At 36.7% G+C, this 26,660-nt stretch overlaps 1 protein-coding gene and 1 non-coding gene across 4 annotated transcripts in view; one reads left to right on the top strand and one right to left on the bottom strand.

Annotated features, from left to right (window-relative positions):
- Plcb1 (phospholipase C beta 1) overlaps nucleotides 1-26,660 on the top strand; it is a 725,927-nt gene that overhangs the window by 631,957 nt on the left and 67,310 nt on the right. For 2 of the 3 annotated variants that reach the window (XM_074074371.1, XM_074074370.1), the window contains exons 28-31: nucleotides 5,857-5,933; nucleotides 6,038-6,127; nucleotides 6,580-6,637; nucleotides 7,174-7,260. In XM_074074371.1, coding sequence (XP_073930472.1) covers nucleotides 5,857-5,933; nucleotides 6,038-6,127; nucleotides 6,580-6,637; nucleotides 7,174-7,260 — 312 coding nt within the window. Of the gene's footprint in view, nucleotides 1-5,856; nucleotides 5,934-6,037; nucleotides 6,128-6,579; nucleotides 6,638-7,173; nucleotides 7,261-19,113; nucleotides 19,232-26,660 lie in introns of all 3 variants that reach the window. The other variant, XM_020160494.2, reaches the window with a different exon arrangement.
- LOC141423629 (U6 spliceosomal RNA) lies at nucleotides 18,526-18,630 on the bottom strand. Its single transcript, XR_012448471.1, has one exon. It is a non-coding gene; the product is annotated as a U6 spliceosomal RNA (small nuclear RNA).

The following is a 26,660-nucleotide window of genomic DNA, read 5'->3' as shown; positions in this document are numbered from 1 at the left end:
GGAAACCATTTTCTGTCTCTCAAATGACTAAACCAAATGCAATTTAGCATGGAGTTGAGAATAAGCATGAAATTATATTCCCCAGGGCTCTTCTTTTGACTCCTTAAAAGGTTTGGAACATTTATCTAAGAGAGCTGTCAAGAGTGGTAAACAACTAAGCAAAGTAATTGGGCTGGGACTATTCCTTTGGGGCAGAAAAAAAAATCATACCAAAAGTTAAAATTAAATGTTGTTTTCAAATTTTCAGTTTACTATGTACCCTCTTGGTTTGTTTTCTAGGGTATAAATTCATCTTTGCTTCTTTCCTACCTATGATAGGCAGTTTACTTTGTGTGAGGTTTGTCTCTAGTACATGATTGAGTAGCTTTTAATAAAGCTTGTCTGTTAATAAATACACCAAAAGTTCTCTGCTCTTAGGTTAGTTTAAAAGTGGTTTACAAAAACTCAGTCTTCTGTTCTACTTTTTGCATCTCATGCAATAAAAAACATAGACCAAAAGTCAGAGGTTCTTTCATCTTATTTGGGGATAAACAGAGCGATTTTTAATTTCTACTTCTTGTCACGATTCTCTTGATTACAAGAGACAAAAACCCATGTTGGCTAACTTGGGCAAGAATACACACCAAAAAAATTTCGGAGTGCATAGTACATTTTTTTAAAAAGGATTGACTGTCCAGACCAGGATAAGTGAAAGGATACAGATGGGTCCAGAAACCACTCTATAACATTTTCTATAGCTCACAAGTTCTTGTTCTTGCTCTTTCTCTCTCTGCTGCTTTTGTCTGCATAATAATATTATTCTTTTGCAAAGCAGCAAATACTGGTAGCAAATACTGACACGGATCCTTTTCAAGTTCTATTTCTTTTTCCATTGTCATGTAGGAAAAATCTTGGGGAAAACCTTGTTGGGGTCATATGATTGGCCAAACTTGCAGCTTTAGAGAAGACACCTGTGGCCAGAAGTCAGGCTATGACTAGCCCAATTATCTTAGCCAAGAGATGGTGGCTAAAACATATAGCAGCTCCCTTGGGAACCACACAGGAGAGCCCAAAAACAGAGAAAGTTCTTCCCAGAGAAGTAATATTGAGATAAACTTACAGATGGACCCCAAACCCTCTCTTTGTCTGTTAGGAAAGAGATCAATTATTGACGTACATACATAATCTTATTGCCAGTTTAATATGAGTTTAACAATAATGGCATACTATTAACAAAGTCAGAGCATAATCATTCTGCCTCCAAGAGCTTAAATAAACAAAGTTTAAAAGAAAATAATCAGTTCTGTTTTGGCTAAGTCTCGGTAGGAGTGATATTTTAAAAATAGCTAGGATGGGCAGAATGTTACAGGGAAGGGTCCTATAGTGAGGAGACTAAGAGGAACTGAGCATACTAGAAGAACTTTTAATATTTGTCTTATTAAACACAGATTCTTTGCTATTCTAGGAAATCACCATTTTCATTTGTTGTATACAAAAGCCACATTAAAAAAAAAAATCTGGATTTCACATTAGGCATTTGTTCCTAAGGGAAGAAAACTTAGCTTGTGATAGTTGATGGCTTGGATATGGAATTCCATAGTTAACATGAAGGTTGGAGTCACAGTCATCGTTGTGAGTTCCTCTTTTATGTAGAGTCTAACATCCAAATAATTGTAAGAAAGGGAAGGGTAAATAGTGACATCCTTTTGAGAAGCAATAATAAAGTAATTACACACAAAGGTAAATATCTGCAAATGATACCTTATAGAAAAAGCCAACTAAACAAGCAAGACCTAGCACTAGCTGAGCAATCAAAAGGGAGAATCAGCAAAGGCTAGTTTGGAAAGGAAGAAGACCTGGGCTGGACTGCACTCCCATGTCAGAAGCAAAGAAGCAAGATCCAAGGTAACTTTTTCCAACAATGGGAGTGACCTATATTTGTGCTGTGTCTTATTGACATGGGAATATCATCGAAGAGGTAGAATAACATGAGAAAAAGTGTAAACCCAGGTGTGTGCCTGGATAGTTCTGAGAACAAACTCCTTCCTAGTTTATTGGAGTATCATGGATGCCCATACAAGAAAGGAAATCCAGAGCTGGAGTATAATATATTTGGAATTTAACACAAGTTAAATCTTTAGGAAATATTAAAAGGAAAAAATATTTAAGATAGAGTGGAAGGACAAAAGAGCAAGATGAGGTGAATATCAGTGTTGTGAGCAGAAGTGAGATGGTGGGGTTGAAGCACATGCTGGGGATCACTGCTGCATTGGAGACACAATTTTTCTTCCATTTTAGGAATAGAAATGAAGGCAGGTCAAAATGGAACAAGAGTGCAGGGTTCTGGGAGGACAGGGAAGGTAGAGATGTGATTTTATGCTGAGGGAGTTTATCTAAGTGCAGATAGATCATTTGAGAAGAGAAAATAAAATGACTAGTCAGATTCTGTCACAACTGGGAAAAGACAGGATCAAGAAAAGGAAAAGATTAACCTTGGAAGAAAGGAGCAGGAAACCAAGTTAAGGATCCATCATGTTGTCTGTTGGTAACTGAATGTGTTTTTCCTTAATGTTTTCATGACCACCTCAGGAGAGAAGCATCATCCCTGTCACAGAGATAAGGAAGCTCAATTTGCAGTAAACAAAAGAACACAGATAAAGACCTGAAGGCCTTGAGATAGAGATAATAGAAGTTGAGATGGTTGCTTTGTAACTACTGCCATCTTCTTCAACAATCTAGATAACACTTCTCAAATTCTAATGTGCACATGAGTCTCCTGGGAATCATGTCAAAATGCAGATTCTGACTGAATTATTCTGGGGTAGGTAGAATTTGCTATCTAGCATGCTTCTTGGAGATACTGAAAATACTGGTCAATGGGCCACACACTTTGAGTAGCAAGGTGGAGAAAGCTAAGTCATCAGCATAGAGTTTCTAGAACAGTGTCAGGTATTTAGTAGATGCTAGATCTTGATCAATATTTGTTGGACTGTAGCTAAATTGAGAAGTGGTGATGAAGTGTGTACACTGGTAGCAAAGGAGGTGGAAACTAGTGCTGACAAGTATATAGAAAAGTCTGGAGGTCTGAGGGCAAAGAGGAGGGCAAGGAGATACAGCAAGAAGTGAACTTCTTAGTGCCCTGGAGGAAAAGTGGTACTTCCAGTTTGTGAAGGCTGAATCCAAATCAAACAAAAGTCAGAACTAAGTGGGGAGAAAGGGTGTGAGATCTTGTTGGGTGACTTGATTGATGAGATGTCATCATGATAAGAATGAGGGGACTAGGTAGAAGGAAAGATGAAAATGTGAGCAGAATCTGGCATAACCAAGAAAATATTCTGGAGTCAGGTAAATGATAGAGGTGAAAATACGGAAAGAGAAGTGTGTGATCATTGGATTCAGATGAGTTGCTAGAGATTTAGTAGTGACCTGTAGCATAAGGTAGGGTTTGTAACTTTGGCAAAGCATCCATATGAGCTGGGGAGGTTTTGGGAATACTGACTCTCAGTCTCTGACACTAGAGATTTGGAGTTCCTTATCCTAGGAGCAAGCTCTATAGTCTGCATTTTAAGCAGTTCTGCAAGTGATTCTGATATTGTAGCTGAGGTGGGGGATCTATTAAAAACCTCTCATTAAATCCTTGGGGTGAAAGGAAGACGAGAACAGCCCTTTAGGGAAGGGAGCATAGTGAGGAGAGGACTCTTTGGGTCAAAATAGAGGCCATGCAGGAGTCTCCACAGAAATGGTCAGTCTTTGCGCACTAGAATTTTACAAGACAGTTTGATAAATGACACTGCTATAAGGCTGTAGTTTTTCATAATTTCTTTAACTGTGACAGTCATGATCAGGCAATCTCTTTCAAATGATCAAATAGACTATCTTGTGACCCAAGCCCAGATAATATTTGTTCAGATTTAATCCATTTCATAGATTAGTGCATCAAATTTCATGTTCATTTTAAATCAATGTGGTTTGTTTAATGTAACTCTCTAAGAGAATTCCTTTCTTGACTTCTTTTATTCTTAGATAAGAAGAGTTTTTTTAAAAAAAAATGTTTAAAACCATAATGGAAAGGCAGTGTGGGATAATGATGAAGGTCCTGAGTCATGTAGCTTGTCTGGGTTTGTACCCAGCTCTGCCTTTTACCAGCTCTGTGGCCTGGAGGCCAGACTTGAATCTTCTGCATCAATTGTTCATATGTGAAGTTGAAGATATAGCACCAACAGCATGGGAAGACTCTCAGAATTAAATAAGTAAATCTCTTCAAACTGTGTTCAGCATATAAAAATGATTAGCAAAGGTTTTCTGGATTATGACTACAGTCAGCTCTCTATATATGTGGGTTCCATATCTGCAGATTCAACCAACTATAGATCAAAAATATTTTTTAAAATATTGCATCTGCACTAAATATGTACAGAACATTTTTCTTATTATCATTCCATAAGCAATACAGTATAACAACTATTTAAATTGAATTTACATTGTATTATGTATTGTAAGTAACTGGAAATTATTTAAAGTGTACAGGAAGATGTGTGTAGGTTATATGCAAACATCACATCATTTAATACAAGGAACTTGAGCATCCATGGATTTTCATATATGGTCAGAGTCCCAGGACAAATCCCCCATAGATACCAAGGGACAGCAATGCCTTGTCAGTATTATAGCTATTAGTTATATAAGACTTGCTTTATATGCTTTTGGGAAAGAGAATCTTCACATGTGGGAAACAGCAGTGGAGCCTTTCAAAGAAAGTCCACACCATTGATTTTTGCTCTAGTAAGAATGATTGAGATTGCTTGTCACAGCCACCTGAGCAATTGCAGAAAGAGCTGTAGGTTCTTCAGGTGTACTAAGAAAAGATATCAGTGGAAAAAATTAACTTAATGTAATTGACAAGTGTTTTATTGGTCATCTACTGATTGTTAGGAATCACCATAGTGCTAAAGAGAAAAAGACCCATAGCAGCTCTATTGAATCTTGGTTTTGAAATTGGAGTTTTGAACCCAAGGCCCAAACTCCTGAGATTCCTTATGCCAGGTCTGGCCACCTGCTCCTAAACACCAAATAAAGAGGCATGATGGAGGCAGAGAAAGGAGGTTTATTACAAGGCTCCGGAAGAGAGAGTAAGCACTTAGTCCATCTTCAGCCATCTTTGCAGCACAGACATGAGCTATAGATTTAAGGAGACAAAAGAGTTGGGAGCAGGGGACAAAGGTATGCTTAGTTAAATAGTCCCAGTCACAGGTGTGTTCTGGTTGACCATTATCTTGGTCCAAGGGTTCCCAGAGGGGTCCCTCTGTCATCACTTGAGGGGAGCATGATTGCTCCTTCTCCAGGGTGCAGCCTCATCATTACAGGTAATTTTCCTGATTTGGAGGGGTGCTCTGTCCTACAAGTCTCCACTGTTGCTTAGAGGAAGTTTCAGTCCCTTGTCATAAAGATATTATCAGTTCGGTCCTTTATTGAAAGCAAGGTGATTGCAAAGTGACTGCAAAGAGAATGGTTTAGAGCAAAGACAGATACAAAATGGAGACAGGGATGCCAAGCTTCTCCTATTTTTAGTTAGTTTGTGGGACCAAGGAGTCAGTGCCTTTCAGCAAAAGCAGTTTAAGCACCTTAAAGTTTGATAAGAAAATGGATGCAAGACAATACAGAAATTGTAGTCACTGCATTCATGGTGATACGAAGTTCAATGGCAAATTAAAATTGTGTCCTCATTGCCAGTGTTAGTGTCTGGCAGTTTGAACTATTGTTCAATGCCTATCACAGATTTTCTAACTGCAGATGTTGTTGTTTGGGGTGGGAAGGGTCAGGGGAGGAGGCTCTATCTGTGATCATATAAAACAGCAAACTGGCATTTTCTTTCCCCAGCTTATTCAAAAGTTGACAGATGTTGCTGAAGAATGTCAGAACAATCAATTAAAGAAGCTCAAAGAAATCTGTGAGAAGTAAGCCTTCCTTGTCATTGCAAATGATGACACATATATAAATTTATTAAACACAAATTGCCATTTTATTTACCTGCTTAATTTTTTTCCCATTTTGACTTCAGAGAGAAGAAGGAATTAAAGAAGAAAATGGATAAGAAGAGGCAGGAGAAGATAACAGAAGCTAAATCTAAAGACAAAAGCCAGATGGAAGAGTGAGTAGAAAGTACCTTCTCTCCCCTACCTTGGACCTGGGAATTATTTTATTTCTGCACCACAGCAGCAGATTCTTAACCAAAGACCCTTCATTTAAGTTTCCCCTCTAATTAACCTTTCAAATGATCCCTTTTGTAAGGGAGGGATCATTTGATCTTTCAAAGGATAGTTCAATAAAGGAGTGAGGGGCATGCTGAGTCTTTTAGATAAAAACTAAAGAACTTCCCTGGGGAAACGGCTAAATCCTTACTTCCCAAATTGTCAGGCAGCCTTCGGAGCACTTAATGAAAACAGAGCCTGTGCCTTGGGAGGAACCTGACCTTTGCAAGAAACTGGCAGAATGTACCTTCTTTGCAGTATTCATAAGAAGATTGAGTTCTATAACCTTTTATCTAGAAGGCTGAGATTGCAGGCGAGTTGATATAATGATCTGTGCATCATTTGCATTTAGGGAGAAGACAGAGATGATCCGGTCATACATCCAGGAGGTGGTGCAGTATATCAAGAGGGTATGTCTATGTCAATTCATTGTTCTAGATCCTTTGCAAACTGTGTGTGAAGCTCATTGTGAACTTCTGGAAGGACAATCATGACTTCTTGTACCTATTCATCACCAGCACCCGGCCACTTTACAAGTCAATGATTCTTCAAGTTTAATTGCAAACCACTCTGTATGAAAGTGCTAATCTAAAAATGAACAGACAAGAATCACCACCTAAGTCAGGAGTTTAGAAAGATGATGTAAAAGAAAGGCTTTCCCAAATCTTTAGTTGTTATCATCCAGCTTCTAGAGGGAATCTTTTTTTTTCATTTGATGTTATGGAAATATTCAAAATTTACAAAAGTGAGTTCCTTGTGTACTTCCCACCCAGCCACAAAACTTATCTACCATCTTCCATACTTAAAAGGGCAGTTCTTACCAGAATACCAAACAAGTAAATGTATGCCCTAGAGTTGAAAAACTTTTGTAATTGTATGAAAATGCACAAAAGTTTTTGATTTTTTTTCTTGAAAATCACCTTTTTTCCCTCCAATTTCTTTGTAGTTAGAAGAAGCACAAAGTAAACGGCAAGAAAAACTTGTAGAAAAACACAAGGAAATTCGCCAGCAGATCCTGGATGAAAAGCCCAAGGTAAACAGAACTGAATGAGAACACTCAATTATTTCATTTTCTTTCCTTTCAGTAAGAATAAAACTTTCCTGGTTCACGTGAGTACCTCGCACATGCTGTCAGATCATTTCTCCCATGTGAAATTCATCTATCTTTTGGTGACACTAAAATTCTTTATAGAAATATTCTCTAAACATTTGTCACCAACTGATGATCTTCTGATAACTGCAAGTGTACGAAACGCACCTCCAGAGATTTGTTTTCAACTTGTCTGAGGTGTGGCTGAAGTGCAGGTATTTTTAAAGTCTCTTTTCCCCAAGCTTTCTGTACATTTGGAGATTAACCAAGCCTCTTTGTTACTTTTAACGCTAAGTACCCAAAATAATGTGATGACAGACTATGGTCGAGCAGAGGGGACCCCACAAAAATCACTATCAGTTTTACCCAACAAAATGCTCTCATAAACTAGAGAAAATTTGCTTTTCTCTGTAACAATTATGTATGGCTCATGTAGCACAGTGGTACAGGGAGTGCTTAGTATAAGTAAGGCCCTGGGTTCAATTCCCAGTCACAACATGACAGTTATGTTCATTGCTTATTAAAATTAGTTGTCTCATGAATATTAACCTTTATTGAACTGAAGATCTATAAATAAAATGCTTTCTTTTTTAGCAAATCTCATCTTGATTTTAGAACATGCCATCCTTTTTGATTCATTCTTGAATATATTTCTGTGTGTAAAAAAGTGTGCTTTTAGTGTTTGTCTCTTTCTACCTGCAGTTTAAAATCTACACTCAAGAAAGGTACTAACATTTGCTGGGAATAGTGATTCACACCTGTAATCTCAACACTTGGGAGGGTGAGGCAGGGGGATCACAAGTTCAATGCCAGTCTGGGATACATACCAAGAAGCTGTCTCATATAGCAACAAAAGTACTGTCATTCCACAAGAATGCTTTTTGAGTCTGCAAAGGTCAAGTGTTAGCTTTATATAATTGTATATTCCTTCCCTAATTTATTTCAGATAAATTTCTTCTGACTAAATATATTTTTATATTTACTTATGCTCTTCTATGTTCTTATTTATTGAACATGACACTTATTTTATCTTTCTGATACCTACAGTTTTGGTTTTGTGGGGTTTTTTTGTTTGGTTGGTTGGATTTTTTTGCAATACTGGGGTTTGAACTCAGGGCCCACACCTTGAGCCACTGCACTAGCCCTTTGTTTTTTGTTGGATTTGTGTGGATGTGTGTGTGTGTGATGGGTTTTTTCTTTTTTTTTTTTTTGACTGTAACAAAATTTATTTAGCATTTCTTCAGATGACATTTACAATTTTACTTTTTTGGGAGATAAATTTTTTTTTCCTTTTTTTTTTATTATTCATATGTGCATACAAGGCTTGGTTCATTTCTCCCCCCTGCCCCCACCCCCTCCCTTACCACCCAGTCCGCTCCCTCCCTCTCCCCCCCTAATACCCAGCAGAAACTTTTTTGCCCTTATTTCTAATTTTGTTGTAGAGAGAGTATAAGCAATAATAGGAAGGAACAAGGGTTTTTGCTGGTTGAGATAAGGATAGCTATACAGGGCATTGACTCACATTTTTTCAAGAGAGGGTCTCTTGAAATATTTGCCGTGGTTGGCTTTGAACCATGATCCATCTAATCTCTGCCTCCTGAGTAGATAGGTTTACAGATGTGAGCCACTGGCGCCCAGCAATACTTACAGTTTTTAGGCTTAGCAATATAGATTTTTCAAACAAGAATTAATAATTATTTAGATATGTTGTTCATTGTTATGTCTCTCATAGAAATACACAGGTTAGAACGTCTTAGCCTCCTTCTCAAACTCTTGCTTATGCATAAGTAGAATGGGATAAATATTAACGTAAGTTTAGATATTGCTATACAGTTGTCTCCCCTATGTTCAATTTCATTTTCCTTGGTTTTAGCTACTCATAGTCAACCATTGTCCGAAAAGATTAAATGGAAAATTCCAGAAAGAAGCAATTCACACATTTTAAATCACATGCCTTTCTTAGTAGTGTGGTGAGACCTCTTTCTGTCCCACTTCAGCTGCCCAGAAAGTGAAATATCTTTTCCTCCAGCCCAGTCACACCGTATGCTACCCACCCATCAGTCACTTAGCCGCTCTCTCTGTTGTGAGATGGACTGTTAAGGTATCACAGGGTTTGCCTAACTCTTTTTTTGTTTAATAATGGCCCCAAAGTACAAGAGTAGTGATGGGAGGGAACCACCAGGGCATAAAACATGGAAGGACAAATTCATTCTGATATTTTGTAAAAATACTGCAGGGCAGAAAAAACATTTATAAGGTCTGATTCTATCCATGGATTCAGGCATCCACTGAGCATCTTGGAAGGTGGCCACCAAGGATAAGGGGAGGAAAAGTGTATTTTCCAGTCAGGGTCTATTCTTAAGTGCTCAGATATTCAGAGTAAAAGATCCAGTTTCAACTAAAATTTGAGAAATGTGTTAATAATGGATCCTAGGTGGATCTATTGAGATACAAACATTTTCAATCTATGTTGTCCAAAGTTAAATTTGTCATTACATTGTATCTTGACAAAGGTGATGTCTCATCAGCCAGTTTTTGTATTTAAAAAAATTATTCTTGGCAAATATTGTTATTTTTACAGTTTATTTTGATTTGTACTGTGTGTGTGTGTGTGTGTGTGTGTGTGTGTGTGTGTGTGTGTGTGTGTTTTGGGTCAAACATTTTGCTCATTGATAAGGTGAAGATGCAATACATATGTTAAAATTATATAACTGATTATACTTCACTTATACACATTTTTTGTGATAGTTTCTCAGTATTGTAGCAAAGGCTGGCTTTGAATTTCACATCCTCCTGCCTCAGCCTCCCAAGTGTAAGGATTGTAAGCATATGCAACTATGCTTATATCATAAAAAGATTTTTTTGTGATTGCTCAAGTTCCTAACAATTAAAATTATAAAAAGGTGTTGTTGAACACCTTTAAACATCTTCATTGGTTACCAAATATTAAAAGAGCTAATAACTTTGGGCCAATTTATCAAACAGAATGCAATCAGTTATCATTTTGAAGAAAATTCAATTAAAACTGGCTTCACCAATGGGTAAGCAATAATGGCTCATACCTGCAATGCCTGCTACTCAGGAGACTGAGGCAGAAGAGTCATAAGTTCAAGGCCAGCCTGGGCAACATAGTAAGACCCTGCCTCAAAAATAAATAAAGTAAAATGGGCTTAAAACAGTAACAAACTTACTAAGTCACATTACTGCAAACTTAGAGTATCACAGTTCTAGGGATGGTTAGTGTGTTCTGACGTCTTGACAACCTTGTCAAGAATCTGAGTATTTTCAGAATTTCCATTATTGTTGCTTTCCATCCCTCTGCTGTAAACTCGCAGCCCAAAGATGAGTGCCAAAGCTTCATGCATCACAACCTTACATAAAACCATTCAAGGGTAGAATAAGGATTAACATCATTTTATAACCCTTTTTAGGACTGAGAGAAACTTTCCTAAATTTTTCTAATAGATTTGCCCTCATTGGCTGTACCAATGCCATATTTGCATTCCTGAAGTGATCATAAGCAAGCGAGCATGATTTTCATGATTGTCTTCTAAAAGTGGAGCAAGTTTAGCTTCTACTTAATTCCATGGTTGCCAGATACCTGAACAAAACTGATGTTTCACCATTAAACAAACAGAGTACAGAGTAACTATGCAGGTAATTGATAGCTTGTGCTACAGTCATAGTTACAGCAATTTTCCATTCTTTTTTCTTTGCTCCTTGGAAAGAGGTGTGAAATGTTTCTGTAAACTTTTAGTAATTAAGTTGTCATCATTGTTTACTGCAAATAGGTAACATGATGAATTTCCTTTCACTTTTCACCCATAAAGTTGTTGTTGTGACCATCTTGTTGTAAATAAATTTGAAGGTTGCCCTTAAGGACTGTTGGTTCCATATCAGACTAAGGCATGTATTGAAAGGCATTCTTTGAAGCTTAAAATGTGCTTTGGAGCTATGACTTTAATAATAAAGTTAGAAATCACACCTGTTAATATTGTAGGACCTCATGGAAGATAAAGGGAAATGACAATAACAACAACAGGGAGGAGTATGTTATTTGGCTTTCAGTCACTGTGACAAAATACCTAAGATAATCAACTTGAAAGGAAGAAAGGTTTATTTTGGCTCACAGGTTCAGGTGGTTGCTTGATCCTGTTGCTTTAGGCCTGTGGCATCACAGAGCAATATGGCAGAAGCCTGTGGTAGCCTATTCACACCTGGCAGCTGGGAAGCAGAGACAGAGAGGAAGGAGCCAGAGTCCAGTATCTCCTTCAAGGGCATGTTCTCATAGCCTCAGTTCTTCCCACTAGACCTCACTTCTATGGCTTCCACCACCTTCCAATTGTGCCACAAGCTGGGGACCAAGACGTTGACATATGAATCCTTGAGGCATGTTTCAGATCCAAACTACAGCAAAGAGCAATGACAAGCAGTAGCATAAAACAGTAAGACCAAGTGGAGAACGTGTAGAGAAGACTAAAGCATAGGACAGCAAATGTAGGTGAACAGCTAGTCAGGAAAGGCCAGGCCAATAGATCAGTCCTTGAAGTTCCTGTAATTGTGGGGTATGAGTCAGAAACAGAATAGCACTGGCTTTGAAATAATCCCTCTTCACATGCAGTGAAGCTTAGCATAGATATGAGGGAAATTAACAAGAGCAGAAACAAAATAAAAAGAGGAATAACTCAAGGAAACCAATCAATAGTATCTATAAAACAGGTTCACCGAGTCAGTTCCATTCAGTCAGAAAGATGAGGAGGTGGAGTGATTTTATGACATCTAGAAATTTATGAACTGTTCAAACACCAAGTTCTAGAAGAACTTGAGCTGACCTTACATCTGGCAATAGTAAAGAAAATTGCAACCTTCATATGAAAAAGAAAGCTTTCCAAATATTACCATAAGTCACTGAGAACAGAGTTTCTGCCTCAAGAACTTTAGAGACAAGATAAAATTCTCAAACTAAAAAATGACAATAGCTAATCTTTTGCTTGCAGAAAAAAAATATACTATGAGACACCATAGTTCTTCCCATTCTTCAACTTATTTCACCATACTGTTGAACATAATAATTTATTTCCTCTTCGTCCACTTATTATAATTAATGGGATGATGTGTTGATGTCCCCAGACTTGTCCTTAATAGGGAGAAAGTTCTTTTTGCATTACCGTTTTCTCCTGATGCTGCTATTTTGAGCTATTCTGAACTCCAAATATATCTGCCTAATTTTTTAAGCTGTTGGCAAGTCAACTTTTGTCCATTAAAAGTAACAAACGGTATAAAACATTTTTTAACAAAAGAAATTTGGAAAGCCAATTGGTAAAGTCAAAGGTTCATCTGTGGCAAGGAGTTCCACTGGCTAGATTTATGTCAATTAATTCAGAGTATAACTTTGCGAACACTTTACTCAAAAATGAGCTGAAGATCTGGATCAACACAAGTTCTCAGCATTTTTACCATCCCTCCACAGAACAGTCACAGGAGAAAGCACCTTATCAAAACCAAGCTAAAATCCTTGTTTCCATACTGAATCAACATCTTCAGTCCTGCTAGTCCGTATTTGTTAGGGCAACAGGTGGACAGTCCCCCACATGAAAAGTTATTTTTAGATTGTAACATTTTGCAAGATGCACTGGGTCCTTTTCTTAATAGTTCATTTTCCCCTCTTAAAAAAGAGATTCAAAAAGTCTACTCACTTTGTGTATAATTCTTGAGGGCACTGCAGAAAACTTTAGAGGCAACTTATATAATAGATAAATATTTTGACGCTCAGTTTGACATAGATCAAATTGGACATTGCTATACATAAGTCCCACTGACATTTATTAATAAGCAACAGCAGACATTTTCAAAAGCGAATGCTCAGTGCCTCTTCAGCAGAATTCTAAATCCTGGAGATATATTCAGCTGCATGTTTCCTAGGAGTGAAATATTTGATTCAGCTCTTAAGTGTATGAGTTTTCAATTTGAGTTAAGATATATCTTTCCTATGAAACTTATAGCTGAAGAATTTTGAAGATGACTAAAAAAACACTGTTCATGTTTCCAAATCAATGACATAATTGGTTACTTTGGGATTTCCATACCGGGGTTTGCTAAAGTCAATAGGAAAGGGTTTATGTGTACAAAAAGTGTTAGGAGCAATTCAAGAACCCTATTACCAATGCAGAGAAACCTTTTGTGGTCCTACTCAACTATGAATGAGTCAATTATACAAAGGACCTTCTGTGTTTTGCCTGAACACTTCAGGGAAATTTATTTTAACACATTGAAGCATTGTTAATGAGGACTTACCCTGGGTTCACCGTGAATATTCCTTCATCTATTGATCACTCTGCAGTTACTGACTCTCATTATAAGCAGAATCATCTTTTGAGGGGACTTTTTAATGAATTGCCTTCCTAACCTCATAAAACAGTCGATAAATGTGTAATTTACTTTTTCTCTGACACTTAATTTGTTGTTGATGCTTCTTAAGACCCAGATCTTCTGTTTTCATTTAGCTCATCATCAAGAGAGAATTCTAGGAAGCTTTAGAGCATTTAAATTTATTGCCAAAGAACATTTCATCATGGCTCTTATTTTTTGCCTCCACTGGGGGAATATACACTGATTTTCGTCGTTTACTTTCTGACATCTTTGTTACAGGGTGACTGACTCATCTCTCTGGATGAAGTTAGTCTCGTCAGACCTACTGCTGGTCTCTGAAACAGATCCCTAAATATAGTTGAAATTTCCATGGGGGAAAGACAAAGTTGGGGATTTAAAATAATACCTTTTTTCTTAAATGATTCATTTGTACCTCTTCTAATCTTTTGCTGTGTGATGGGAAAATATGGATTCTCTCTGCCAGTACCAATTGGACCTTTTTATAGAAACCAGACCCCAAAGTGGAAACTCGCCGCCTATGGATTATTCTTTGTTCATTGTTAAACATTAAGTAAGCCACACAGTGGCTTGGTTTTTTTAATACTATCTGAGAACTTTTTTCATTTTTATTAATGTAAAAAATTGCCTTTTGGCAGGCTTGATGGCCTATGCCTATAATCATAGCTACTCAGGAGGCAGAGATTGGGAGGATCAGGATTTGAGGAAAACCTGAGTAAAAAGCTCATGAGACTAGGGTTGGTGGAACACTGCCATTATTCCAGCTATTCTGGAAGCATAAATAGGAGGATCATGGTCTAGACCAGCTTGGCCATAAAGGCGAGACCCTATTTGAAAAATAACTAAAGCAAAAAGATCTCAGAGTATGGCTCAAGTGGTAAAGTGCCTGCCTGGTAAGCACAAAACCTGAGTTCAAGCTCCAGTATCACCAAAAAAATAAGAAAGAATTGCCTTTTTTAGAAAATGTGTTATTCATTATTTTCTTAAATGTAAATCTCAGACACTCTTACTTTCCTTCTGGGAGATACCAGGGCATTGGAACAGTTTTTACTTCATTTGCCCACTCTCACCTTATTTTTAAAATTTATTTTATTCTATAGACTTTTTAATTTTTGTGTGTTCATTTAATGCATTATTATTGGCATTTATTAAAATGTTTATAGAGTACCTAACACAGGCTACATTAAGATATTTTATCTACTAACATGTTAACCTTTAACTAATATAGTTGAAACGTCTAATCCTATAGACATTTAAACCCACAAGACATGATCATTCTGTGTTATATCATCAGTGTTTATCTAGATTTGTCTACAAGTGCACAACCTTCTTTTCTAAACTTTCTGTGTCTCTATATGGGAACATTTCTCTCTATTTTCTCTAGAAGTTCCATTCATACAGTCCCCTGAGGGTAAATTCGTTAGAGGATTTATTTTTGTTTTCATCCAAAAATGTCCTTATTTTTTATCATGGACAAGAGCACAAAATTTCTTCATTTTAGAATAGTTTCACTGAGTGTAGACTTTTTCATTGGCAATTATTTTTTTTCACATATTTAAGGTAAAACTGTTTTGCTCTTTAGCTTCTATTGTCCTAACTGTGTAATTCTTTTGACAGTAATTTATATTTTTCTTCCTTTGTCCTTTTAACTGCATTTAGGATTTTCTTCTTATATTTTATATAGTTTTTCTTTTTTCTTTTTTCTTTTTTTTTTCTCTTTTGCAGTACTAGAGTTTGAACTCAGGGCTTTGTGCTTGCTAGGTAAGTGTGCTACCATTTGAATCATACCCCCAGCCCTGCAGTTTTTCTTCTGCGTATCTAACTGTAGGTTTGAGGTGGCTATATGGATAACTTACTTAGCTATCTTAGTTCAGTAAAAACTCTCAGCTATCCTGTCAGCAAGTAATAGCTACTGTCAAAAATTTTCCATTCCTTTCTAGGGTTTGATAGATGATAGATAGATAGACAGATAAACAGATAGATAGATAAATGTACATGTATGTGTGTGTGTGTGTGTGTATGTGTCTGTATATGTATATATATATGTGTATTTATACACACATGTCAAGAGATATTTTCTTATAAAATAGACTTCTTACTCCATCCTCTCTATTTCTTCAGTATTTTCCGGCTTTTTGTCTGTTTGTGTTGTACTAGAGACAATTTCTTCTGAACTTTTTTCCTAATGTTCTTTATTTAAACTATTGTTCTGTTCATCCACTGAGTTTTAAAGTTTAAGATTTGCATTGTGTTATTTGTACTTGGTTTATTTTTAATTCTACAATCTGTAGGCCCTACCTTGTTGCAGTGAGATCCTTTACCCAGGGTAGGCCCTGGGTTTTGGGTATGGGCTCCTCACTCATTAAGGGAGTCAACTTTCTAGAGCTGCAAATAGGAGAGGTGGTCCCTTAGGCCTACATGGTCCTCCCTCAGCTGCTTCATGGATCTGTGTTGTCTGTGGGCTCTTAGAAAGCAGCTGAGTTTGAAATCTAAACAAAAATATAACTTAGATTAACTGGGATACCATTGGGGTTATCCCCACTCTTTTATCTTCCCCATCAACTTTCTTTTCCCCTCCTTTTCCATAGTTTTCTTTCCTAGGGATGAGCTAATGTGGGACAGTGGTGAAAGATATATTGGGTGCAAGGCAGAAGAAAGAATACTCCCCACCTTCTAGAATGGAGCAGAATGTGTTGGTGGGATTCCAAGTCTTCCCAGAAGACACCAAATTTAAGATTGGGAACAGGTTGAATTGGGCCTTAACACCATTGGCTTCACCTTCCCACCCACCATACGCAGCATCATACACAACCACTGGTAGAAAACCTCTAGGGTTTACTTCTATTTCTACTTCTATATGTCTGCCATTGTGCATGATGGATATGAATTTTCTACTACAAATAATACTTCTTATTCTCAATATGTCTGTTTTTTAAAGGCTTCCTTTTGTATAACCAGGATAATGAAAACTGTCAAACACACACATACCAAACACTTACTAAAGCAACAGCCATAAAAATTCAATTAACATCTGGAAACTATTATCTGATTTTACCAAGACCTTCAACACTTTATGAAAAAGGATTGTGAAACTCAAACCAAGAGAAATATTTGACTGTTTATCCAGAGGAAAAATATTAGGTACTTTGATGACTCAGGGTTTAGAGACCAAAGAAAAGACTGCAGGACCACTGGGCTGAGAAAATACTGAAGAAAGTTTCTGTTCAAAATAGGAAAAGAGTTGCTAGTGAGCTCTATTTACCATGTAGCTGCCTCAGGCCAAATTAGTGTAACAAATTGAGCACTTGGAGTCCTGTGGATACATTTTCTGTCAACAAAAATCAATTGACACAGCTTTCTGCACTGATTATACTCATTAGCTGAATCTTTGAATTTGACAAGGAGGTCTTTGAATTTCTAGCTGAAACCAAAGCTCAAATTATATTTTCAAATTTCAAAGTTTTGAGGTTACACACCCGTGCGTGTGTGAGCACACACACACACATACACACACGAGCTCACGCAATCACACAGACTTAGTCAGCTTTATGCAGCTGGAGGGAAATTAGCAGATTCAATGATATTTTGGCATCAAAAATGAATTTGTCCTAGGTAATTGTTCTGATTTACGGGAAATCCCTGAGAGAGTACTCAGGAGCATGTCCAGGCTTCTGGTACACAGAGAAACTAGAAATTATGTTATTTGTCTTGAAAAGGACTTGTTTCCTTTTTCTTTGAAACTTACATGTTATTTGTCTTGAAAAGAATTTGTTTCCTTTTTCTTTGAAACTTACATATTAACCATCTACTCCTTCCCTGCCCCCCACCAAAAAAAAAAAAAAAGAAAAGTAGTTCTTAGTTTTAGAAAGTACACATTGAACTGCTGTAACTCTAGAATTTATTACTAGGTCTTTGTTTTAGGTGGAACAACAACAACAAAAATCCCTAGGCCTTGAAAAGCATAAAGCAGTTAAGATACCAGTATGATTATTAAAGTACCAACTTAAAATCTAACATAAGGAATGGGTTGAGATGGGCTTCAACATCATTGGTTTCCTCTTTAAAAAATAGAGATATATTAAGTGTAACTACTTTAGCCAAAACCACCTTCATCTCTCACAGGGATTTCAAAATGGACTCCTAAATGGTCTTCCTGCTGCTTTTTGTATCCACTAACAGTCATGTTCCAGCCTGACAGACAGCCAGAGTCATCCTTTAAACCAGGTTGTCCCTCTTTTTAAGACCTTCCAATCACTCCTATTTTCCTTAAAACAAATGTTTACAAAAGATTTGATGTAATCCAGCCATCTTTTGCTGTATTTCCTCCTCCTTTTGTTATCAACCTACTCTTTTCTCAGGCCAGGTTGTGCTCCTTGCTGGACCCCTAAGAAGCCAGGCCAATCCCACCTTGGGCTGTTACGTGGACTGTTTTCTCACCTACCAAGAGTCTTCTTGGATACCCTTTCTTATCTTTCAAGTCTTTCTCAAATTTGACTTCTCAAAGAGGCTTTCCACTATCACTCCATTTAAATTTGATATCCTCCTCTACCACTCTCCTATCCTTGGCCTCCCTCTCTTTTTTGTTCTGCTCAACTTTCTGTTTTTCACAGCACTTTCCACTTCTCTCATAGATCATCTTCTTCTTTCCTCAGTATGCCAGTGGTGGTCTTTCCCCATTAGCATGTAAACTCCACTAGAGTTACAGGCTGTACAAGGATTTGTCTATTTTTTCCACTGATGCTTATCAGTGCCCTCAAGTTCTGGACAACCAGGAACAATATCTGGCACATGGTTGATGTCCAATAGCTATTTTGATTTTTTTTAAATATAAAACCCTTCATGATTTTTTATGTCATCTTTGCTTAGGTGTGATGCTAATCTTCTCTTTATTGTTCCATTGTTAGTGTATGTGCTACCAAAGGGAACATCAATAAATATCTTTGAATGATTTATGTAAAGGGATAACTAAATTAACTTTGCACTGTAAAAAGAAAATTCTCTCTTGGGGAAGAATAGTAGAGCTATCACAGCTAGGTCACTGGAATCCATTTGTTTGACCGAACAAATGCTGTCAACCATTCAACATCATCTTTTCTCAGGTTTCTTGATGGTAGTGAGATTTTGTGGAGAACTTTTCAAAGTGATATTTGTGATCATATCTAATATCTAATCCCTAGAGAAGATGGGAAAGAACCAAGGAGAATGAAATTATCTGTCCCATTGCATTTGTGGTAGGCCAGGTGCCAGGCCATACTACAAATGTTGGGTTAGAGAAAGGGAGTTGGAGGTGCTGACTCTCTATTCCAGAAGACACACCAAGCAACCTCCCAGACAAGTATGAAATCCCGGGTGACTTAGAAAGCAATTTCATTGCCATAAAAATGACAGCCTCCCTTTTTTTCCACACAGGGGGAAGGTTCCTCCTCATTCTTGTCGGAAACTTGCCATGAGGATCCCTCTGTTCCCCCCAACTTAACTCCCCCCAACCCTCAAGCTCTCAAGTGGTGACCACCGTCCTTCCGGCCAGGTAGGACTAGATGGGAGGGGTCGCTTTTGAGAGAAGGGTGGTGTGTGGCCATCCGATTTTCAGGCATCCTGGTCTTGCTCTTTTGGTTTTAACTCTCCCCATCTTTCCCCTAATCAGTTCCCAGCCATATCTGTGATGCTTTCCTGCTTAGCTCTGGTATTTATTTCTTCATCATGAACTTTCTTCCTGACACAAATCTCATTCTTCCATATTATATTCTTTCCTTTTTCTTCTTTTTGTTTCTTTATTTGAAAAACTGGCCTCCTTTCTCATCTTCATGTTCTTTCTTATTCTCAGGCTATTCCCACTTTTGAAACTTTTTTTTTTTCCATTCTTCTTCTCACTACACTGTTATCCCACAGTCCTATTATCTTTAAACCCAAATGGAATCAAATTGTCAGAGTCTTCTCAATCTAGGCCACTCAACTTACCACATACCTCCTTTTGAAAGTTCAACAAAATTCTTTTTATCCCACATGGCATTTTGAGTTAAAAGGACAGCTCATGATTCCCCAACTCAGTTGAAGCAAGAACTCTTGAACATACCTTTACCAAAGGGATCCTTTGACCAGGAGCTATTGATTGGAGCAAACTATAGCTTGAAAGGACTTTAAACTTTAAAGAGAAGACTTAAACTTACAGAGGAGATGCATCATGAAATCTATTGTATTCCTTTAACTATTAAGAAGACTGGCCTATGCCATTCCAAACATTCCACAGGTATGCGAAACAAGAGGCCTCTAGTGAATGCATATATACATACATATATATATGCATACATATATATGCAAACTTCTCATAGCACAGTAAGCTAATTATTGTTGACAACACTTAATTTTATAATGCAAAATACCTAACTGAGATTATTTTGAATGTTTGCAACACAAATAGTAAATGTTCAAGGTAATGGATATAACTGTTATCCTGTTGTAATCCTAACATGTCATATAAAGTATTGAAATATCACACCCTACCCCGATAAATATGTATAGTTATTATCATACATGTTTTATTTAAAAATTTGAAAAATGGTTTTAAAAATAAAACAATAGCAAGATTCTATGCTGGTGTAATGAAAATAGAGTTCTATAGTGTGAGACTTATGTTTTTATCTTTAAGCATTCATTGATCTGTGAAGCAATACAGTTCAGAAAAGTCTATAAACAACTCTTTACTGAGAAAAGGGTATATAAGTTCCTTCACTTCATCTCTATCAGTTGCTCTAACTCAATGCCATTTCACATCTCAATAGGTCTGTGAATTACCTGGGTATCCTGTCAAATGGCAGGTCCTGAGCCAGGCAGTCTGGTGGAGTCTGAGAGCCGCCTTTCTAAGTAACTCTTCAATAATAGTGATCTGATGCTGCCATATTTCCAGAGACCACATTCTGATTGTCAGGGGTCTTTACATTCTTACTTCCTGGCTCAAGCAAATCGAAGAAACTTTAAGCTGCTTCCATGATAGGTTATTGTATTTTTACCTAATCATAAGCTCTTTGATATCTTTTTATTTTCTTCTGATTATAATGAGAGATAGACAAGAAAAATAAAGTTCATATCAATAGGTGGGGCAGAGAAAGGCCATGTAATGTTGATTTCTAGCTTCACAAGCAGCCATCAGGAAGACCTGGAAAATGCCTTCTTCATTTGGCTATAAATACTAAGTTCTCTTTCAAAGTCATAAATTCTGAGTGTCATTGGATTTTCTTGTTAGTTTTTCTTGTTGTTACTGCCCTGGTAGCTTTGAGAACCATTGTGAGATGTTTCATACCATAAGCCCAATATCTGATTTCCTCAGGGCATGCAAATGATGGTGCTCAGAACAAAAAACTTGGGTTTTGTTTTCAAAATGGATGTAAAGACTATAAATGCTACGTTGGTGTCCTTGTGCACTATAAGGCTTGTGATAGCTCCATTGACAACTGTATTCTCTTCAGAATGCCAACAGAGCTTCCTGCTTAGCAAAAGAAATATTTATTTTTAAAAACATACAAATATTCCCTCAATACCTGGTCTTCCAAAAAATCTTTAATCACATTGCTAGTTTGTTTGGTCCCTTTAGCTTCCCACATACAAAAGGTGACATAAAAATAAAGCAGTCTCACACTTTTCATGGAAAAATAGGTCTCATTGCTAAAGTAGAAAAAAATAATTATAGTATTTTGTATTTTAAAAAAAGAAGAAAAAGTTCTTTTATAGCAGTCTATGGAAAGTAGTTTGTGAACCAATTATAATATTTACTCAAGTGTTTCTTGCTTGTTTTACCCTAAACATTTCCATTTATACATGGCAGCTAAAAACTAAGTGAATGAACTAAAAGAAGTAGTACATATAGTTGCTACACATTTGCTAAAAAATATATTTATTATAGTAGAAGATTGAGTCCAAAAATGCTCATCACATAAGTGACTAGAATTTCACATTTTTGAAACTGTGAGCGTAAACCTCCATTATGATGAAAACACCCACCTCTTGTTATTGGTTAGAGATTAATAGGTGAAGCTGAACAGATGAGTCATACTTTTAATCCTGGTAGCTTCTATTTTTAGTACACATAAATCACTGCAGAGCAAGATTTAAAACAAACAAAGAATCATGATTGCTCATTTTGTGTGTCTTAAGCCTTTAGATAAAGAACTGTAGCATGACCAATTTCTGAGAATACTGATGACATAGCACTGGAAAATTAGAAATTTATGACAAGTGTTTATTAAGTGCCTTCTTTATTCTAGTATATAGTAATACTAGAATATACTACTTATTATACTAGACTTATTATACTTATTATACTAAAATAATACTACTTTATTCTAGTATATAATAATATAGTATTAATAAAAGTTAATACTATATATAATAGTTTTAATAGTGAACACAAAAGAACAGAAAATACAGTTCCTACATGCATTAAAATAATGAAAGGCGGCTCATGGTCATAGAAGGACATTAAAATTTATTTCCTAATAAAAAAATAATAAAAAGCTGGGCACTGTGGCTCATGACTGTAATCTCAGCTACACTCAGGAGGCTGGGATTGGGAGGACAGTGGTTCAAGGCAAGCTCAGGCAGAAGGTTAGCTAGACCTCCATCTCAGTTAATAAGCCAGGTGGCACATACCTGTAACCCAAGCTACACAGGAGGCACAGGCAGAAGGATACAGGTCTAAGGTTGACCCCAGGCAAAAATACAAGACCCTACTTGAAAAACAACTAAAGCAAAGAAAGGACTGGGAACATGACTCAAGTGATAGAGTGCTTGCTTAGCAAGTAGAAGGCCCTGAGTTCAAACCCCAGAGCCACCAAACAGATAATAGCAATAGCAATCAAAACAGTAACAATTAGGATTAATTGAGCACTCACTACATGTTCAAGCACCTTCAAAGCTCGTCAAATGTACTATCTTCTTACCCTCACTGCTATAATCTTGAGGAAACAAGGTTCAAAACATTAACGAACTTCCTTCCTCTTTCTCTACTCATTTTGCTATTGAGCTTATACATGTAGGTGCTGAGTTCAAGCCAGAAACTGGATGCATTTTCTTCCCTTGAGATCTTCTTGTGCTCTCCTCTCTCCTCTTCCATTTCCCCAGCCCTTAATAGCATCCTTGCTATTTAGCCTACTTCTGAATTATCTGAGAAAGGATTTAGGGTGCACATGGCCTTTCCCATGGACTTATTTTTATTTTTAAACAATTGTCTTTCATTTGGATTTCATTTATTCCTTCAAGTTGTATTTACTAGGTCCTGGTGTTTACCCCTGAGGATACTAGGAAATCTAAAGAAACATCTTGGAATAGAAATATCTCCCTTTAGACTGTGTTTTAGTGTCAGTCACAGAATAGGAAGGGATTCTCAGCTTGTGACAAATGACCCTGTCCTCCTTTTTCTCTGGCATTATAGTCAGGGAAACTGCTTTCGGTTAAATTTTGGAAGATTCAACCAAGAAATAAAGAAAGATCTCTGTGAAAAAGAATATCTAAATACTTAAATGGATTTCTGAGGGTTATAATGAACACATTTGAAGATCTTTAAATATGAAGAAAAACAAGCCTTCTCCCCACAGAGGGTTGTGTATGGCCGGGTGACCTTTTTATGATCTGCTTTGAGCCCATGAAGGATGTGGTTAATTAAAGTCAGAAGTTTGCATCTAAAATAATAGGTATGAGAGCCAGAGAATTCAAGGTTTGAGGACTCATTAAATAGAGTTGCATAAATATCATGCTGAAAGATTTAATGAGTCCATAGAGTCGCTTATAGAACAATGGAGCAGAGATGGCCTAGAAAAAATAAATTAGAATCGATAGTGTGCTTCTGAATGAACAACTATAGATTGCTATATTAACCCCTGAGAGATGAATTCTATAATTATATCTTAATGATGCATGTTGGTGTTCTTTTTATCCTTAATAAAATGAAGATTGCTCAATTTTAGTTTTTACTTGTCAAGAATAAAAATAAATTCATATGTGTGTGTGCTTATTTCTCTGGCTTCTCAGAACCATAAATCCTTCACATAGCTACAACTAGGTGACTTCTGTTCATGGTTTTTCCTTTATTAATCCAACTGATAGTTTGAATGCATACTACATAACAGGCACTGAGTTAGAGGCTGAGAAAATAGAATGATTCACCCTTGCCTCACTCAAGTGGATTACTGTCCAGTACTGCATAGTATTGTTAATAGGGTTTTCTGCTGTCATGGAAGTTTTTCCTATCTGATAGGTCAGTATAGTAGCCACTAGCCACAGTCAGTTATTAACCACATGAAAAATTGAAATAATTGGGTTTTTAATTTAATTCTACTTTTATTTAAATTTAAGTGTAAACAGCCACATATTTAATCCTCATTTCTAATGTATAGACCTCCTTTGCCTAAAGGATTTGCATTGGAACAAAACACAATGATCATTATTATAATAGCAGAGAAAGGGTTGGCATATATTTGGTAAAACCAAGGAAGACTTCGTAGAGATGGCAACCATGAGTTGAGACTCACAGGATTGAGTTCACCAGTTAGAGTAGCAGAAGAAAAGGAATTCCTATGACATTGTGAAGAAGCCCAAGATGCAAGTACAATGTTACTATTGTGGAACTGTATATAATTTTATTATTTCATATTGGATTAATCTTCTCAGGCTTCTAAACAAAATATGGGTGACTGGGTGGCTTAAACAACCGAAGTTCATTGTCTCATAGTTTTGCAGTCCAAAAGTCCATGATCAAGGGGCCTGCAAGGTTAGTTTCTGGTATGACCTGTTTTCCATGCTTGCAGACAATACTTCTTTGCTGTGTCCTCATGTGGCCTTTCTTCTATGCACACATACAGAGAGAAACAGAGGGAGCCTCTTTCTCATCATCTCCAAATATAGTCACATTGGGAAGTGGGTTTCAACATGTGAATTCAAGAGGAAACAATTCAGTTCATAACACACGTCATTCAATAAGTAAATATCTGTTCTCTGGATTGACTTTTTTAGAAAATATATATCTCACATGAGGTTCACACCAATTATATAGAAAACTGTCATTTATTTATCTAGCATCTGATGATTTTAATCACTGATTTTGATTTATATATCCATAAGTAACACAGAATTCTAGAATATTCACAAGTATAAAAAACACCTACAACAAAATGTCCACATCACAGAGCTGAAATGTTATTAAATATTTCTTGAGCAAATATTAATTTTCCTTTTTCCTTTGAGACAAGCCAGTGATGAACTGGAGCTGGTTATATTAGCACACAGGAGCCCATTTTCAAATTTTTCAGGGATTTTGTGAGCCAGTGGTTAAACACAGATATTATTAAAAATAAAATTACATTAACTTAGAAGTAAATAAATTATATGAAAAGCAAAGGTAACAAATACTCAAAAGTAATTATTTACTGATTATTTAATAGCTCTCACTATTGTCCGTGCTCTCAAGGTACATCCATGGTGTCTATGTGTGGCTGTAACAACTCTTTGTTCAAGGCCAAGGTCATCACTTTGGTAGTCTGAAATTGGCCATGGTGAAAGTCTTTATACCATGAATACTGCCAACTCTACAAATACAGTTCTTTTTTTTTTTTTCTAAGAGAACCCTGTGTTGAATATTTGCCAGCACACCACTGGCACAAAGTTACAGTTTTCTGGCACAGAGTTTTTACAGAATTTATACAGAGTTCCTATTGCACCTTGGCATTGTTGAAAAGATTATCACCCATTGTCTTAGTCCATTATCTGTCACTAATAACACAACAGTCCAGACTGTTTAAGTTATAAGGAAAAGAAGTTTATTTTGGTTTATGATTCTGGTCCATGGTCCAGGGCCCACATTTAGTGATGGCTTTCTTGCTGGCAGAGTCCCAGAGTAGCACAGGGCATTATATGATGAAGGACAGAGAACAGGATTTTATGGCAAACTCGTTCTTGAAATAGCTAATCCATTAATCACATGAATGAATTACTATATGAGGACAAAGCCCCAATCACCTTTTAAATTTCCAACCTCATTCCATTTCTGATATCTCACAATGTAGGTTAAATTTCTACATGAGTTTCCAAGGGGACAAACCCTAGTCCTAACATAGATCTCCTCCTTTAAAAACAAAACAAAATTTTTGGCTAAAATACAGTATATTACTTTTATAAAGCCTTTTTTCCATTTCCTATACCAGAGTGAGGTTTACTGGTTTAACAACTTTTGAACTCTCAGGTCCCCAGCATGAAATATTTTGAGAAAAACAGAGAAGTTCCCAAAAACATAAACCTAGCATTGACTACAGTTTTCTAATGCACTCAGCAATGTCTTCTGCCTGAGAATTGTCTTATCTGTAATTAAGTAGCCCTCCCACTGCTCATGCTAGCTCACAGCTGATACCAAGCTACCACTTACCTAGTTCCTTTCACAGGTGACATTTTCCCCACCTAAAAGATTTAAATAAAGTGAAATAGAATAGATTCTGGGGTCAACAGCAGTTTTTAGATTAAATTTTATTTTTCATAGGAAATATTTCTCTTCAATGTTACCCTTTTATACCATATCCAAACAAATAAGGAGTTGCTTAGTGGTTGAAATTGAGTTGCCATTTGGCAGAATTCACATTCAACATTTTCCTAAAACTGCAATTAAGTCACACGTGTGGGCTCTAAAATGCACGGAAAGGCCCAGGAAACTAAAGTGACTTGTCCAAGGTCATACAGAGAATAAATGATAGGACTCAATTTCCTACTCTGGTTTTTCTCTTCAAATTTATACCACAGTACATGTGTTTTCTGATTAAAGGCCTATTCATTTATGATTTCTTTTATTACCATAACATTTTATCAGGCTTTTATGAGGGTGATTATAGAAGACAGAACTCAAGCAGAAAAGGGTAAATGATTTAAAGTTTCACCCTTTCTTCAAGTGAAACTTAATGTGCTCAAAACTTCGAGAATCATCA

This window comes from Castor canadensis, chromosome 5, assembly GCF_047511655.1.
Source record: "Castor canadensis chromosome 5, mCasCan1.hap1v2, whole genome shotgun sequence".
Classification (NCBI taxonomy): domain Eukaryota; kingdom Metazoa; phylum Chordata; class Mammalia; order Rodentia; family Castoridae; genus Castor; species Castor canadensis.
The sequence above is the reverse complement of the archived record's forward strand: the minus strand, read 5'-3'. Positions and strand labels throughout refer to the sequence as shown.